Source organism: Mirounga angustirostris, unplaced genomic scaffold, assembly GCF_029215605.1.
Source record: "Mirounga angustirostris isolate CCGP_5_RB_7025 unplaced genomic scaffold, mMirAng1.0.hap1 SCAF_3, whole genome shotgun sequence".
NCBI lineage: Eukaryota > Metazoa > Chordata > Mammalia > Carnivora > Phocidae > Mirounga > Mirounga angustirostris.
In genome coordinates this window covers 52916265-52935455 of record NW_026991711.1, presented here as the reverse complement: position 1 = coordinate 52935455, position 19191 = coordinate 52916265, and the positions used below count along the sequence as shown (strand labels likewise).

General features: G+C 40.6%; 1 protein-coding gene across 2 annotated transcripts in view; it reads left to right on the top strand.

The window, feature by feature from the left end:
- EPSTI1 (epithelial stromal interaction 1) overlaps positions 1–19191 on the top strand; it is a 90409-nt gene that overhangs the window by 40894 nt on the left and 30324 nt on the right. For both annotated transcript variants that reach the window (XM_045869503.3, XM_045869502.3), the window contains exon 7: positions 11310–11403. In XM_045869503.3, the coding sequence (XP_045725459.1) occupies positions 11310–11403 (94 nt within the window). The remainder of the gene's footprint in view (positions 1–11309; positions 11404–19191) is intronic.

Genomic DNA, 19191 nt, shown 5'->3' with positions numbered 1-19191 from the left:
ATTAATGTCAAGAGGATTTTAGTGCTACAAAAGGCACAAGGAAGAGAGGGAGATAGGAAGTAACATAAGCATTTTTTTCTTTGCATGAGGGAAGGCTTGTGAATTCTTCATATTGATAGAAGACTAAGTGATACGTGTTTTATGTGTTTAATTATATGTACAAATAGGATAGGATATAGGATAGGATATATAACAGGATTATAAGATACATAACAGGATGTATAGGCTATATAACATAAAAACTTTAGGAGAAAAAAATACAACACTGAAATACAATGAATACAATGAAAATTTGATCATTACAACAGAAGGCAGAAAGGAGGGTGGAAGTTTTATAAACAAGTCAGCAGTGGGGCACCTGGGTGGCTCAGTCATTAAGCGTCTGCCTTCGGCTCAGGTCATGATCCCGGGGTCCTGGGATCGAGCCCCACATCAGGTTCCCTGCTCTGTGGGAAGCCTGCTTCTCCTGCTCCCCCTGCTTGTGTTCCCTCTCTGGCTGTCTCTCTCTCTGTTAAATAAATAAAATCTTAAAAAAAAAAATTGCAGGGCGCCTGGGTGGCTCAGTTGGTTAACCGACTGCCTTCGGCTCAGGTCATGATCCTGGAGTCCCGGGATCGAGTCCCGCATCGGGCTCCCTGCTCGGCAGGGAGTCTGCTTCTCCCTCTGACCCTCCTCCCTCTCCTGCTCTCTGTCTCTCATTCTCTCTGTCTCAAATAAATAAATAAAATCTTTAAAAAAAAAATTGCAGGGAGCAGCACCAGATATCTGCCGACAATGGCATCAGCTAGCGGTTCTGAGAGGTAGAGGCACTTTCTTCACCTTTTGGTGCGCCTGGGTGGCTCAGTGGGTTAAGCGTCTGCCTTTGGCTCAGGTCATGATCTCAGGGTCGTGGGATCGAGCCCCCTGTCGGGCTCTGCTCAACGGGGAGCCTGCTTCTCCCTCTGCCTGCTTATGCTCTCTCTCTCTCTGTCAAATAAATTAAATCTTAAGTCAGCAATCACAGAAAAGGTATATAGGCCAAACCTCCTTATTAAAAGAAATGCTCTTGGATCACATAAAAAGATGAAACTCTAGCTGTACACTACTACAAGAGATGCTGCAAAACAAAGGAGTTGAAAGTAAAGGCATGGAAAATATAGCCGTAAATGCTAACAAAAGAAGGCAGATTAATTAATATCACTGTTAGTAGGAGACAGAATTGAATTCAAGGTGAAAACCATTCAACAAGATAAAGGTCTTTTCTAGAGATAAAATATGTAACCCAGAAGATAATGTGAATTATAAATATCAATTTGAAACCTATAAAGCAAACTGCTTAAGTCTGTAATATAGATAATGGGTTTGTCAGATTTTCCTTTTAATTTAGCTAATTTTCTGTTGAAATGAACACATCAAGTGAACAAAAAAATAAATATAAGGAATAGAAGATTTGAATAACAATGGCTTAGTATGATTATATAGACAGTTATAAAGTGTTGTACCTAGTTTATGAAAATACATATTCTTGGGGTGCCTGGATGGCTCAGTTGATTAAGTGTCCAACTCTTGATTTCAGCTCAGGTCTTGATCTCAGAGTCATGAGTTCAAGCCCCATGTTAGGCTCCACACTGGGCACGGAGTCTATTTAAAAAAAAAAAATATATATATATATATATATATATGTATGTATATATATATATATTCTTTACAAATATTGATGTAACTACAATTGGCCCTGACTAAGGTTTCAAAGTTTCTCAGAAAATCCCCCAAATACTCCCAAATCCTAGAAAGCCACCATTCTTAAGAAAAATCTAATAATGTTAGAAATTAAGCAATAAGAAGCTTTAACATCTATTCACTTAATTTTTAAAAAATTTTTTTGAAGATTTTATTTATTTATTTATTTGAGAGAGAGAGACAGCAAGAGAGAGAACACAAGCAGGGGAAGTGGGAGAGGGAGAAGCAGGCTTCCCGTGGAGCAGGGAGCCCGATGCGGGGCTTGATCCCAGGACCCTGAGATCATGACCTGAGCTGAAGGCAGATGCTTAATGACTGAGCCACCCAGGCGCCCTTAATTTTTTTTTTCCTAATCACTTCTCTAAATGACTGTTATGGTACAAATTGAAACCAAAACTCAAATTATAAATTATTTAGGGATAAAAGAATACAAAATTTAAAGTATTTCATGTTAAAATCTATAGAATATGGCTACAAAATTATTTAGAAAATGTAGAGTTTTAAAAGCATTTAGTAAAAATGGAAATAAAAAACCAAAGCATTTTATTAATATAGTATTATAACCATAAAATAAATACAAAGATATGGAAGAGATGGGAGGATAATACAGAAACTTTTTTTTTTTTAGTAAGGTAGAAAAGGAATTTATCATCTGTAAATTAACCCCAAAACTGGAGTCTTTAAAATTCTGATAAAATTTCAGACAAATTTTGAACTTGTTTGATTATTTTATGTAATTTAAAGATTTTATTTATTTATTTGACACAGAGAGAGAGAGAGCACAAGCAGGGGGAGCGGCATGCAGAGGGAGAGGGAGAAGCAGGCTCCCCACTGAGCAAGGAGCCCAACGTGGGGCTCAATCCCAGGACCCTGGGATCATGACCTGAGCCGAAGGCAGCCACTTAACTGACTGAGCCACCCAGGTGCCCCAGAACTTGTCTGATTTTAAAAGAAAAACAAACAACAACAACAAAAACCCTGCAAGGACAAGAAAGGAAGTATAACCAAAATTCAGGAAGAGCAAAATACTATGTCCTACTTCTAATTGTTAAATGGGGAAATCTGGGTGAAAAAAAGTATTTCCATGGAAAATATATACAGTTAGACTTAATGCCTGAATAGAATAAAAACTATAAATGGAAGAGAAAATGTAGTTTGACTTTTACATACAAAAGTCCCTAGGCCCAGCTGGGTCTTTTCCAGTGAGTTCTACTAAACCTTCAAGGAAGGTATTAGATTTTGTTTGAAATTCTAGGAAGAAAGCCAGCTTCCCCAGTGAAGTCTGGAACAGGATGATGAGAGTGCTTATTATTACCTGCAACTAGAGACCGTTTCTATTTCTAACAAAGAAATTAAGAGCCTAAATATTGGCTCTTTAGAAAGGGGTAAGTGTCTCTGATTGTCCGTCTAAAACATCCCAAAGGGATCAACTAAAAAATTATTAGAACTGGTACAAATAGTTCAACTAACATGAATCAATCTAAAGCCAATATGCAAACATTTGTCTTTCTTAAAAACCATCAAAAGGGTGCCTGGGTGGCTCAGTTGGTTAAGCGACTGCCTTCGGCTCAGGTCATGATCCTGGAGTCCCGGGATCAAGTCCCGCATCGGGCTCCTTGCTCCGCAGGGAGCCTGCTTCTCCCTCTGACCCTCCCCCCTCTCATGTGCTCTCTGTCTCTCTCATTCTGTCTCAGATAAATAAAATCTTTAAAAAAAACAAAAAAACCCATCAAAAGCCCATTATAAAATATAATTGAAAGAAAAATCCCATATAAAATAATCATCCACAATGTAAATCAGGTGGTTATAAGTCTAATAAATAGACCCTACATAAATGAAATACCTAAAAGAAGATGAACATAAATATACACCATTTACTATAAGAGGAAAAAATCAATATTATAAAGATATTTCTCCTGAACAGGCCTTTTGTGGAATTTGATAAACAAAGTTTAAAGAGAAAATACTAAAAAAGTAGATAAACTTAAAAATGAAAAACTGAAGGGACTTGGGAGAGGCTTAATGTACCAGGTATCATATATGTAATATAAAAGTATGGTAGTAATAAAGTGTTATTGGCATTGTAATAAATAAATCTATTCAATAAAAGAGAATTTACAAGTAGGCCCATGAATATATGGGCATTTAGTATTTAGGACTTCAGCTATTGATAAAAGTATCCTTTCAAATCAGTATCAAAAAGATAATTTGACAAACTGTATTGAACCTACAAAATTAGAATGTAATGAAGAATGTTTTTAGAAATTATAAGTCATGCGCACAACTCAGAAGCTATAAGGAAAAGTACAGACTACAGAAAAAATTTATGATAGGAGACACAGTGAACAACACTACAAGTCTAGGAGAAAATATATGCCTCAAGAGTAATGGACAAAGGATTAATTTCACAAAGAACTCTACAAAGTAATAAGAAAAAGACAACTCTAGAAAAACTGGCAAAGCACTCTACCAGGTTACTAGGTTCTAGGTATGTATTATGAATAAAACAAATATAGCCCCATAACCAAATGTGGAAATTCAGATAAAACAAGTTAACCAAGAAATATATAGGATAACAGCCTATAATTCCTGTGGGAGAACATAGTGGTGAAGATAGCAACCTCTACCAGTGATCAAGAATACTGGGACTGGGAGGGAGAATCTCCTTAGCATGATCAGGAAGACCTGAATCTCTGAGAAAATGATATTTGAACTGCAGATGAAAGCATGAGAAAGAATGACCTCTACTGAGAACCAGGGGAGAAGGTCCTAGGCTGAGGGATCAGCACACAGTGTATTCAATAACCTGAAAAGAAGCTGGTATATTGGGGTGAAGTGGGGAATGAAAGATCTTGAATTTGCCAAGATAGGCAGGAGCCAGACTGATCATGCAGGCCATGGCACAGAATCTGGATTTTATTTTAACTAGAGGGGGCAAGTCTTCAGAAGCTTTTTTATTCTTTTTAAGAAGTGATTACCATTTGCTGTGTCAAGAATAGATTCGAGGAGGCAAGAATGGAAATGGAGAAGCTAGAGACAACATTACTGCCGGAGTCCAGGTAGGAGTTGGTGTTGGCTCAGTTTAGAGTGACGTCAGTGTTCATGAATTTCAAGTGAAGCCAATTGACCCCACCACTCCTCCATCCTCCTCCATGTCTACCATCCCCAAACACCTGATATATTATTTTTCCCCAAGTTTAATTCACTTGCTCTGGTACACATGCAGATGGTTGACTTTATCTGAGAAAGAGGAGGGAGAGAATTAAAGGCATTTGTAAAGGAAAGATTGTAAAAATGGACTGTGGACTCTAAGCTGCCCAATAAGTAAAGATGGGTGGGAACTGATGGTGAGAAAGGAGGAAACAAGGGTTTGGAAATCTCAAAGAGGCTAGAAAATTATTGTAGTGAGGATGTTTGTGCAAAGAACATGGAATGACAGAAAGTTCTGTCCAAGAGTGAGATCTGTCATTTCATATGTTGGAGGGAGGATATTTGTTAATGATGATAAAATCTAGGTTAGGACTCGAGAAGTGTTGCTGAGGCAGAATGAAGAGCTACTGGAGATGAGGAAATAAAAAAAACAAACAACAACAACAACAAAAAACCCCCCAAAACCAGAGCCTAGGGGCTGGAAGGCAGGGAGGAGATCAAGGACTTCCATGTCACTGACACTAGTTGAGATAGGGAGGAAGGCTAGTCGTAATGAATGAGAGCTGGTTGACCAGATGGTTTGGAGTGTAGCAGTAGCCAAGAGGGGAAGAACTTAGGGTATACTGATATCAGGAGCACTACAGGAACAGACATTCTTTTTTGTAAGTGATGGGGGGGCGGGGAGAAGTAATGGTCTGCAGTAGCATGGGGAGCAGAGAAGATGCCTGTGTCACCACTAGGCACTGAGGACAATGTAGTATGAGAAATAAAATACCTCCATTTAGGGACCTCAGAGGAAAGCACTGTCTTTAAGATATAGTCTTGGTTTCAGGTAAGGAAGAGATCCGAGGGAGATTTTTTTTTTTTCTTTTGAAATAATTTTCAGTTTGGAGAAAGTCACAAAAATAGTACAGTGTTTTGCAGTAAGATCTTCTCCTACCTTCCCCTAATGTTAATATCTTATATAAACATAGTACAATTATCAAACTAGAAAATTAACATTGATACAACACTACAAACTACAGGCTTTATCAGAATTTCACCAGTTTCTCTCCAATGTTCTTTTTCTATTTTAGGATCTGATTCAGGATCACATAATATAATTAGTGGTCATGACTATTTCGTTTCCTCCAATCTGTGACAGTGCCTCATTTTTGCCTTATGTTTCATGACCTTGACACTTTCAGTCAGTACTGGTTAGTTACTTTGTAGAATGTCCCTCAAATGTGGGTTTATCTGATGTTTTCTTATGATCAGATTGATGTTTTAATTTTCAGAATACTAAGAAGTGATGCTGTGTCCTCAGAGCATCATATCAGAGGATACATGATGTTGATGTCCTCCTTATTGCTGATGTTAACTCTCATTACTTGGTTGTGGTAATCTCCAGTGTAAAGTTATTTTTTTCCCTTTGTAATTGGGGGAGATACTTTAGGGCTATTCTAATATCAGGTTACCCTCAAATTTTTCCCTACTGATTTAGCTCTGAGTGCTGACAAATGTATGAATGGATTTTGTTCACATCCACTTACATGAAACTAACTCAGGCAAAACGGTATCTGTTTAGTTTATCTGATAACCCATATTGCTAAGCACAAAGCAGAGACTAAAGAAATATCTGTTGCCTGCACAAATGCATGTGTAAATGTAAGAATGATTACTTGCTCACCTAACCTTATGGTGGGGAAGTTCAGGTTTGTGAAGCTATTGTGAAACACAGGAAGAATGTACTGTTAGATAATACTCATATAGAAGGGCTCCTAAGACACACTGAGGTTTTGTTTTCAAATGAGTGTTATAACATGATTTAATCTTAAGTCAGGATCACATGGACCTAAGAGAATTATGCATATTAAATATCCATCTGTACAACTATAATAGTTCTCAAAATCAACAGGGGTGCTTTTGAGAAACATAGATTCTCAGATCTTACTCCAGGTATGCTGAATTAGAAAGTCCAAGTCTTGAGTACAGTAATTTCCAAGAAGCACCATAGATGATTCTCATGGTTCCAGCCTCACACAGGTCTTCCTATTGGCATTTTGGAAATTATTGTTCAAAGGAACCTAGAATGGCATGTGTAAAGCTTTTCCCCAGTATGCACCACAATGGTGTGTATGCTTTTTGTCTTTTTGAGAAACATTTCAAAATCACAGAAAATATGTATCAACCACTAAAGTCATACCTAAGATTTTGCTTACATGTGGTTCATTTTTAAAAAGAAATTTAAATGGCATGGAGATGAATGAACTCTTTCACTGTTTCCCCCATCCCTCTGTCATTCTCCTAGCAGTAACAGCTGTTCTAGTATGTAACATTTGTCAGTGCCCTTCAGCCAAAGACCACCAAGGATACACCTGTAGTTGAACATGCTGGGTTTATTACTTGTTGCAGATAAAGAAAATGCACCATAAGAAATGGAAGGATAGCTCAGTAAGGCTGCTAGGAATAACTGATTAGGATTTAGGTTTTGGTTGGGTAATTTTGGGAAGGGTCTAAAGAAGCAGGGGATTGCTCTGGATTATGTGTTGTCAGCATGTGGGGACAATTCTATGTTTGGGTGTCTCAATAAATCTTACCCAAAGGAAGGACAGCCTAGATGAGTATAAAGCTGTAATTGGTAAGGAAGTCGCCATTCATTTAGCAAGATGGGGGATATTTGGTCATTTGTGAGATGTACTTATGTGAAGTGGATGCTCTGTGGGATCATTTATGTCCATTAGTAGAACGACATGGCTTAGTCAGATTAGTTTGTAATAACATTGAGGTGTAGATGTGTCAGAACAGTTCCCAGATGCTTTGGGCTGCTTTTCTTTTTCTCATCATGTACATTTTTCCAATTTTATTACATATATATGAAACCACACAACCCCCTCTACTCATATATTCAGACTGTTGTTTGTGTCCTTCAGATATTTTGATCACTGTATCATACTTTCACAACTCCCTTCCTCCCCCTACTGGATACTGTTTTTTGGAATTGAACCATATTGATTCTTGATGTAGATCTAGTTCATTTCCTTCTTCCTTTCCATTCTCATCTCCCCCACCCCTGTCCCACCCCCAGCTCCCTCTATCTTCCTTCTCTCTATCTCTGAGACTCTTACAAATGGTGCTGGATTAAATGACCCTGTTCAGGTGTCTTTAAATACCTATGCAAGAGTTTCTCTAGAGTAGGCACCTAGACATGATACATATATTCAACTCTACTAAGTATTGTCAAATACTCTCTGAAGCGGTAACATCAATTTTCCCTTCCATTAGCAATTTATAAAGCGACCAGTTTTGCAAGACACCCTCCCTAGCATCTGGAAGGTTATCATACTTTTTTATACTCTGGGCCTAGGTAGCTTCTAGAACTGACAGGAAGACAAAGCTCAAGGATGAACAGATTCTTCCCCTTTCCCACCTTCCCCTCCCCCGACGAAGGTTCTGAAATACGTAAGCTGCCTAGCTGAATCCTTGAGAATCCTTTTTTTCCTCTTCTTCCTCAACTCTTCTTGGCTACCTCTTATAGTTTTGGAATTGATCACCTGAATGGAGAAATGATTCTCTTGTGTTGTGTTATGAGGGTACACTAGGTGCTGTAATAGACTTTAAAATATATATATAGATTGAGTAATATGGGGTTTTTTTCTTGCTCATTTAAAGCATGGGTGAACAAGTTCGAGTGGAGGCCCCCTCTACTCATATAGGCAGGCCCCAAACCAATATAGGCTTCCCTAACTTCAGTATACAACTTTCAAGTTTGTGCTGGAGATTATCTTTATTCCAGCCAGCCAGAAGGAGAAAAACATGTGGAGGAGCATGTGTGGGAAGTTTATAATTAGTTAGTCCCGGAAGGGGTATGCATCATTCCCTTTCATGTTTGGGGTCAAGACTCGACCCTGTGGCCAACCTCAACTGCAAGGGAGGCCAGGAAATATAGTCAAGTTGTGTGACTAGAAGAGGAGAACATGAATTTGGACATTTAGCAATTCTCTGCTGCAACTGGGTTATAGTGAAGTGAGGTTATCCTGAAGACACCTTTTAGGATAAGCTATAGGAATCACCCTAAAAACAAGCAGGAAGGACCCTTGAAGGTCTTAAGTTGGACATGAGTGAACTAAATCTAAACCAAGTCTGAGTTATTGGTAATCCTTTCATCAGTTCTGTGGAGAATAAAGGAAGGAGTCCTCTATTGACGCTTGGGTTAGAGTGATAAAGCAAAACAGGATCATTCCCTCAATAGGTGGCAAAGTCCCAGGATGACAAAGGGCAAGAAACTCCAAGGGAAAAGTGACTCAGTGCTGCAGTCCGGGGTTCTTAGTCTTGTTGAACGTCCCACCAGGAAATTCTACTTTTGCCCTCAAGGAGGTTGTGTATTTTATTTTTATTAAATACGACCACGGTTGCCTACAAGGATCCCAATTCAGTTTAGCCAATATATGGAAATTAGAGTATATACCTAGGCACTGTACTAATAGTAGAGAAATACCAGTTAGTTTAGTAGCTTGGAACTTGGCTTGTTTGTGTACTTAATCTTGGGGAATAATCCACATTCTGCACAGACCCATACTTGTATTCCTGTGACCATCGTTAGGATTTGGTCCTGTGGCGTAAGTGGGGCAGTGATCATTGGCATAAGGGCCGTGGCTAGTGGTTGGCTCCACAGTTAAGAAGCAACCGTCAGCACGCAGTGCAGGGCTGCCAGTCAACTTGGCCTGAAGTTCCTTCCTTGTTTTATCATGGTGTTTCTTTTTCACTGCATTTCCTATGTCTGAACTCAGCTAAGGATATTCAGGAATCTCATCCCAACTTCTGGCAACTCTCTTCTTTTAGCACTTTTGACTGATGACTTCATAAAGCCCCAGACAGTGGGGCAGCTTCCAGCTCTGCGACTTCATTAGTCTCCTTGTCTACTCTGGGCAAGATAAGCAATCCTAGACAAATGGAGAGGCTGTTTGTCTCAACTGCTGAAGCCTTATGTTTCTCAGGGTTATGTACATCGCTTAACTTTTTGCTCTTCCTTTCCTAACTCAAGCTTCTGACCTTGTTCAAATGCCATGTTCTATCTAAGTAATTATTTGAAGTGATGTGGGCATCTCTGTTTAATTTTGAATTCCTTGTTTTGATTTTACCTCCATTGGATACCATTTATTTTTACCAGACCAGTTGTGTTTCCTTTGATGCCCACATCCTAAGTGCTTGATGAATTGGATCCTAGCAGTAGGACTAAAATATTAGGGGGGAGAAGAGGGATAACTGAGGGAAGGAGGCAGGCAGAGAGCAGGCTGCAAGGAGCTGAAGCGATAAAAATTAGACCTCCATGAGGTATTTGGTTGTGAATGTGAAATAAAGTGGTAAAAATCCCACAAATTACAAGAGGAAAGGACAAAGGAATAGAGATCAATGGTAGGCAGCATGGGAAAGTCATTGAAGTAAGGGCTAGGAAACAATTCTAGTGTGCTCTGCTTGACATAGAGGAGACAAGAAATTGGGGTGATTGGGTTTTTTTTCTTTTTAAAAAATATTTTTTGAGAGAGGGAGAGAGAGGGCACGGGGAGGGAGAAAGGGGGAGGGACAGAGAGAATCTCAAGCAGACTCCCCGCTGAGTGTAGAGCCCGACTCAGGGATCGATCTCATGACCCTAAGATCATGACCTGAGCCAAAACCGAGTCAGACGCTTAACTGACTGAGCCACCCAGGCGCCTCCAGTGGTTTGAGTTTTTAAGGGAAAATCAAAGAACTTCTTATTAGAACTGAGGATATTTCTAGGCCAATCTTTCTGAGCTAAAAAGAGATGTCAGAAATGCAGGCCAGACCAGCAGCACTTCTTAACTTCCATGAGAGGTACAAATCAAATGCGAAGGTGTGTGGGTCTGTCTGTCTGTGTGGAGAGAGAGGGCCCATTGCTGCTTTTAGAATCCCAAAGGGGAGGTGGTCCATGATCCATATGTGGTAAAGAATTACTGCATTGGAGGGGCTATGTATCCTGAGAGCAGTCAAAGCCATGAGGGAAATGAGAGGAGAAAGGAGGTGAAGGGCCATGTGAAACCAGTGTGGAATGACAGTCACAGGGGACCCAGTGTAACACAGTTCTGTCGTGAAGTCTGAGTGTCAAGCTTTAAATGCTCAAAAGGGAAGTTAGGACCCCACACTGTGGAATCTGAGAGAGCATTTATCTCCATGTCAAACTACACAAAGTAGAAAATATGAAATCATAGATTCACATTCCACAAACAATTTTATATTTTTCAGACTAATGTTCTTCAAGAATGTGGTCTTGCAATAGCATTTTGTTTTGGTCTTCTACGCTACCTTGTTCTCAACTCACCTTTTGTTCTACTCAGGAGATTTTCAGTTATCACCCAATAAAAGTCTAGGCTAGTATCCAAAGGCACAATAAATAATATTTCTATTTTCATGAAGGCACTAACACGTATTTGTGTTCCTGCTAGCAAAACTGCTGAGTTCCTGAGCAGACTGGACACAGAGTTGCCAGACAGAAGTACCCATCAAATTGCTCTTCGTGACCCACAGTCTTCAGCTTGGGTAAGTGGAATGCCATGCAGGGTTGCCATCTGGTACTTTATAAAGAGGCATTTAGTGAATGAAGACTAAGGGCATAGAGTGTCCTTATATTGTAGATTGTTGGGACTAAAGGCAGATGACCTGATCTGAAACTTTGACTTCAACTGTTGCTTCCTTCAGCTATAAAATAATGCTGTACTTGTTATCTACATTATGGGCACCTTTCAGCCTCTGAAAAGCCTTTGATCTCACCTAGTCATCCATCTATTTTTCTATCCTTCACATTTTTATGTTTACATAAGGTCTATCAAGTGCATATAGTTTCTGCCTGGAAGGACTTTAGTTAAGTGAAGGAGAAAACCATAGCTATAAAGTGAACAGGTGAGCGTAGAGCATATAACAATTAGAAAGTTAAAGCTTAAAGGATGAGTCAGTAACATGAAGAGTCATTCTGGGTGTCAGGAATTAGAACACAGAAGTAAGAATTAAGGTATAATGGCAAGAAAATGCACAGCTTGTGTTAGGGAACAAAAGTTGTGTAGCTCACTCTTCTAGAGAAGGATGCAAGAACCATGAGGGGCAATTTGGGTGGGGTAGTTCCGGTGGCAATTTGGGTGGGGTAGTTCATCGTGTAGGCTGTCTTGGGTTCTGCAGGATGCGTAGCAACCCTGACCCCTGGGCACAAAATGCTAGTAGCATCCCCCAGACATCAAGACTTCCAGAAATGCGTCACACGTGGAGCTTGTGGTGCTCCTGGCAGAACACTGCAGAAATTTGTATGATGATTGGAGAACTTGGACCTCATTCTGTGAGTGCTGAAGGTACTAAACATTTTTAGGGAAGGTTCAAGGTCAGATTTGTATTTTAGCAGAATCACACTGGTAACCATGTGAAGGATGGCTCTAAAGGAATAGAGAGGCAGAGAGGCCTCTAAGAGGCTCTGTGTTAATCCAGGTGAGGAATGATGAAAGCATGAAGTAGGGCAATGGGTAGGAGGGTGGAAATGAGAGCACAGGTCAGAGAACCACTTAGAAGGTGAAATTGGCAGGGCCTTGGTTATTGACTAGCTAACTGGGGACAAGAAAGTAAGTGTAATTAAGGATGCCTCTGGGAAAGGGTTGTAGTTGAAAGAAAAGAGATGGGTTTAAGTTTTCAAGAGTGTTCACTTTTCCAGAGTTTGGGTAGGTAAATAAGATGTTAGAGAAACCTGATCTTCATTTCCTTCATCCCCCTTTCTCTTTAGTGATCATGTTTTATTTTTTTTTTATTTATTTTTTTTTTTTTAAAGATTTTATTTATTTATTTGACAGAGAGAGACACAGCGAGAGAGGGAACACAGCAGTGGGAGGGGGAGAGGGAGAAGCAGGCTTCCTGCAGAGGAGGGAGCCCGATGCGGGGCTCGATCCCAGGACCCCGGGACCATGACCTGAGCTGAAGGCAGACGCTTAACGACTGAGCCACCCAGGCGCCCCAGTGATCATGTTTTAAAATGTCAAGAACACATTATGACACTCCTTGGGAAAAGGTCCTTATGCTCTTACAAAATTTTAAAAGTTCCTTATTTTTTTGGTCCACTTCTAATGTGTTCCAAAGTCTAGATTTGCCACAGGTCCTGATATATCTGTTATCTCTTCCCTCACTGTAGGGCACTAGAGGAATGAGAAGCTGTAGGTAGTAGAGCTAAATCCTGTGTAGGGACAGTACTTGACGTCTATCCAGATACCCTGTGGCTGTGAGGGAGGGGAGGAAAGACAGGAATTGGATAGCGTTATCAACTGGGTGCTTGGCTGCCAGGATGGGCTTGATTTTGCTTGAGGGCTTCCTGAATCCTATGGTCTGAAACACCTGGCAGAACTGTGTGTGCCTGCTCAATTGATTTTTGGCTCGTTTCTTCAATTTAACAAGATCATCCTGAATTTTAATATTGTTGTCCAAAACATGAGTCATTTCTCCCAGAGCTGTGTTTTCTGTGGATTGATTATTGCATTAGTCACACGATCCTCAGAGCTATTAATAGAAAATAAGGGGCAGCATTGCACCCAGGATGGTTCTTGATGAGCTGCATTCAATAGCTGCTCCCCTTTCAACACCAAACTTATTAACAATTTGTTGGTGTTCAATATACTTAAGTGACTTTTTTTTTTTACCCATATTGTACTCTTCTCATTCTGTCTAATCCATATGCATAGAATGGCTCTGAGAATGCTCTGCAGAACCATTTCTGACGCTTTAGGAACGTCCCACATATACAGGGCACTTTTTGTGATGTGGAAAGAAGACACTAGCAGTTTGCCTCAATTATTATCAACGTATGGAATGTGAACACTGTGTGGTACCCATTTATATGGGTTGTGATGAGCTGCAAGGCTTCAAGTTAAAAAAAAAAAATTTTAACATAATGCAACTTTTCTGAGAAAATTGTTCGTATCACACTTATTTAAATGTGGATTTTCCATGGGCAGATGGGAATTTAATAAATACTATGCAATTCCATCAAGACTACAAGAAAATTCCTTTAAGTGATACATAAGAGAACTTCAGACAAAAGATGCAGTGTTTACTTACACATGGATTGATACAGTTCTCTGTAGTGTGTGTGTGTGTGTGTGTGTGTGTGTGTGTAGTCAGAAGTCCCAGCATCATCATGCCTTCCCTAATCATTAACATTGAATATTTCTGGTTATACACTAAATGGTTTCCAGTCCACTTTGTTGCCTCTTGCCCCCTCTTCTACAGAGAAGAATAATGTAAAAAATCTCATTCTGTGGTTCCACTGCCCAGTGGCTCCCTGTATCTTCAAAGATAAAGTCAAAATGCTTTAGCTTAAGCACAAAGCCCTTTCTGCCCTCTGCCCTCCTCCCTCCCTGCATGATTCCTTTCTCTACATAGACTCTAGGTCTCTGCCACTCCCAAGTATGGGGTCTGTGGACCAGTAAATACGGGCATCACCTGGGAGCCTATAGAGGTATAGACGAATCTCAGGCTCCACTCCAGACCTGAATAGGAAGCTGCATTTTAACACAGTCTGTGGTGACTTGTGTACACATTAATGTTTGGGGGGCGCTGCTCCATGGCTCATGCCTTTCCAGCCATTTCCTCTCACTTCCGCTCCTTAGAAGCCCTAGTGCAGTTTGGTTTAACTTTTATCCATGTGCCACATGTTTTTAAAAAGTCAACAGGGTGATGGGTATGAAGGAGGGCACGTGTTGTGATGTGCACTGGGTGTTATAGGAATCATTGAACACTATATCAAAAACTAATGATGTACTAGGCAGTGACTAACTGAACATAATAAAAAAAGTCAGCACTTAAAGAAATACCTGTGTCCCTTGCACCCTTTCCACCTCTTCCCCACTCCCAATATTTTAAACTCCTTGCATTAATTTCCCATTACTTCTAAAATAAGTCCTGGGGATGTAAGGCCCAGCATGTGACTCTAGTTAACAACACTGGACTGTGTATTTGAAAGTTGCTAAGAGAGATCTTAAAAGTTCCAGTCACAAGGAAAACATTTTGTAACTATGTATGGTGACAGATATTAACTAGGCTTATTGAGGTGATCATTTTGCAATATACACAAACATTGAATCGTTATGTTGTACACGTGAAACTAATATAATGTTATGTCAGTTATGCCTCTCTAAAAAAACTTCCCATTGCTGCTGTAACAAACTACTGCAAACTTAGTGGCTTAAGATGCACAGATTTGTTCCATTACAGATGTGGAGGTCAGAAGTCAGCATTGAGTATGAAGGGGCTAAAATCAGGGTGTCAGCAGGGCTGGCTTCTCCTGGAGGCACAAAGTGGGGGGTGGGGGGATCCGTTCCTTGCCTCTTCTAGCTTCCCTTTGGCTGCCAACACTCTGGCCCCTCAGCATGTGGCTGCATCTACCCTCTGCTTTCATCCTCACATCACTTCCCTTTGACTTTCTTGCCTTCCATCTGTAAGGACCCTTGTAATTACATTGGGCTCACCTGGATCATCCAGGATCCTCTTCTATCTCAGAATCCTCAATTTCAGCAAAGTCCCTTTTGCTATGTAAGGTGACATTCACAGCTTCCAGGCATTGAGACGTGGACATCTTTGGGGGGCCATTATTCTTCCCACCACACTCTCCTAGCTGTTTGTTATTTGGATTCATCTACCCAATGTATATATTGCTATTGCTTGACTAATCAAGTTTAGATTTTGTTAATTTATTCCTTCCTCTCCATTATCCTAATATAAAACTATTCAGTATTTCATGCTTTCTCTTACTATGACTACATAAATTTTTTCTCACTGCCAAGCCAGTTAGTATACTTTACATTTTCTTTCTTTTACAACTTTTCAAAAATTTTGCTAACATTGGCTTAGTTTCCTCTGAACATTTATTTGAATGCCTTCCTTCAGATTTTGTGACTGTTCCACCAAGTGTTTCTGATGCAAATTTCCACAAAATTTTCCATTTTGTGCCTGTGAGAAAGCTTGTCAGTTTCGGGTTCCTTTCCCTCCTGGAAACAGCCCTCTTGCCGTCTTCTGCCTTAACCGGGGCTGGTTGTTCATTTGGCCTCCTACACAGCTGTTATTTTGGGAGTTTCCTTTCACTGAATGGTTCTCAACCTCATCTACACATGGGAATCACCTGGGGGGTTTTAAAATTCACTGATGCCTGGGTCTTCCCCTCAGAGATCCTGTTGTATTGTGGCCTGGGCTTTAGGGCTTTTAAAACTCCCCAGGTAATTCTAATGTGCAGCCTAGGATGTTTTAAGGTCATCTGGGGAATTGCTCTTATTTGTTTTCCTATGTTGGGTCCCCTAATTTCTGGGTCTCCTATCTTCTATGTTCTTGTTTTATTTCTTTGTTTTGATGGAGCGTATTATTTAGTGGCTTCCCAAGAGAAGATGCATGCTCAGGTCATTGCATGTCTGAAACTATCTTTATTGAGCCCTCACACTTAGCTTGTAATTTTCTAATAAGTATTCCAAATTAGAAATAATTTTCCTTCAGAATTCTGAAGGCATTGCTATTCTACCTTTGAGTGTTGGTTCCTGAGAAATCCAAAGCAATCTGAATTTCATTACTTATACATAAGGGTTTTATCCCGCTTCCCCTGAAAATGTTTTAATATCTCCTTTTTTCCCCCTGGTATTCTGTAATTTTATAATGATGTGCCCTAGTATGAGGGTCATTTATATTCATTTTCAGTCTGGAAACTCATTTCTGGTTCTAGGTGACTTTCTTGTGTTATTTCTTTGATTTATTTCCCTTCATTTTCTCTAAGGAATTCTTATTATTGAAATCCTAGGCCTCCTGGATTTATTTTCTTCTTTGTGGAAAAAAAATATTTTTCTCCTTTAATTTATCTTGGACCTTTTTTTCTCCTTCTTGGCGTATTGGGTTAGACAAATCTCCTGTCCTTTCCCTCCTGAGTGTCTCCTTTCCTGTCTTGTGACTGCACACACACACTTCTGACAACAGATGTGTGGGAACTTTCCTTACACCAGCCATTTCTGTGACATCAGCTGGGGGTCCCAGAGTTTAACTCAGTTCAGACACTACCTACCTGGAGGTTCCCACAGGGGTTAAGGGCTCAGTTCCACAACACTGCCCTCCCTTCAGATGGCAAATTGCAAGTAGGTCCCCAGGTTACCCATAACTTCTGTCAAACATGGCTACAAATCGGGGGTTCCCATGGCTCCTTTCCTGGGTTCCCTTACTTTGGTAGAGTGGCTCACAGAACTCAGGGAAACATTTATGTTTACCAGTTTATTAAAGGATATGATAAAGGATACAGATGAACAGCCAGATGAAGAAATACATAGAGTGAGGTCTGGGAGTGTCCTGAGTGCAGGTGCTTCTGTCCCTGTAGGTTGGGATAGGGTCAAACTCCCAGTGTGGATGAGTTCATCTCCCTGGAAATTCCCAGAACCCTCATACTTCTGGGATTTTATGTAGGGATCATGTAGGCATGATCAATAATTAACTCCATATCCAGCCCCTCTCCCCTCTCTGGAGGGTTGGAGGGGACTGGTCAGGAAATTCCAAGCTTCTAATCATGGCTTGGTCTTTCTGGTGACCAGTTCCCATCCTGGAGCCCATCCAGCAAGCCTCATTAGAACAAAGATGCTGTAATGCTCTGAACACTTAGGAATTTATATGGGTTTAGGAGCCCTGTGTGAGGGATGGGGTCAAAGACAAATATGAAACCAAGAGATGCTCCTAATGCTCTTATCACGTAGGAAATACTTAGGAAACTACAAAGGTTTTAGGATGTCTGTGCCAGGAACGGGGGCAGAGATGCACACGTGTGTGTGTGTGTGTGTGTGTGTGTATATACACATATTTTTTCTGTTATCTCACATGTTTTCTTGACTATCTTCTAAATATTTTATGGGCCGCCTTTTTGTGGGGGGAGGGAAGATATTTTTATTTTCCAAGACCTTCTTTCTCTTTTGTTGCTTCTTAAAAATAGCAGCCTGTGGGGCGCCTGGGTGGCTCAGTCGTTAAGCGTCTGCCTTCAGCTCAGGTCATGATCCCAGGGTCCTGGGATCGAGCCCTGCATCGGGCTCCCTGCTCGGCGGGTATCCTGCTTCTCCCTCTCCCACTCCCCCTGCTTGTGTTCCCTCTCTTGCTGTGTCTCTCTCTGTCAAATAAACAAATAAAATCTTAAAAAAAAAAATAAAAATAGCAGCCTGTTCTTGTTTCATGGATAAAATATCACCTTCTAGCCCTCAGAGGACCCAGTGCAGGGAGCAGAGGAAAACTTCAAAGAAGGGGGCCCGGAGGCTCACTACTCAGTATGCAGGATTTTACACAGTCCTTTTACTCTCCAACTGGGATTTGACCACCGTGACCTTCTGTGCTAGGTGTGCCTGGTTTAGTTTATCCAGAGAATACATTTCTGATTTACTGTCAGTGTTGGGAGAATTAGTGGCTGAATTTTCAGGGTGGGAGCAGGAATAGCCACTTTCCCATCTTCCATCTGTTGTCCTCAACAGCTGTCGCATCCTTCTTGGGCCCTCACGTTGCTCTGTGGAGAAACCCAGCTTCTTGTGGGTATCTTGGTTTCTGAATGTAGAGTTTGATTCATTTTCTCCTCTGTGCAGGGTAATTTCTGAGAGAAGGATGGCACAGAAACATTTTTACTCCACCATCTTGAAATGGGAACTTAATTGCTTGTCACAGGTTGAATTGTGGTCTCCACGCCCACCTCAGAATTCATTTGTTGAAGTCCCTCTGTACCTCAGGGTGTGACTGTATTCAAGATTGGGTCTTTATAGAGATAATAATAAAACAAGGTCATTAGGGTGGGCTGTAATCTAACAGGACAGGTGTCCTTATAAAAAGGGGAAATCTGGACACAGAGACAGACATGTCTACAAGGAAGATGATATGAAGAGACAGGGAGAAAATGGCCATCTACAAGCCAAGGAGATCCTAGATCCTTCCCTCACAGACCTCGGAAGGAATCAACATTATAGATACCTTATTTTTGAACTTCTAGTCTCTAGAACTGTGAGACAATAAATTTCTGTGTGTTTAAGGCCCCCAGACTGTGGTACTTTGTTATGGCAGCCCTAACAAACTAATGCCATGCTATTTTTCATTTGTTCACACAGTGCCCTTCCCCCTGCTTAGTCTGATTCGTGCTTACTCTCTAAAATGCAACTTAGGTCAACCCATTTTGAGAAGGTGTTCTTTTTTTTTAAGATTTTATTTATTGATTTATTTGACAGAGAGAGAGAGAGAGAAAGGGAACACAAGCAGGAGGAGTGGGAGAGGGAGAAGCAGACTCCCTGCTGAGCAGGGAGCCCGATGTGGGTTTCG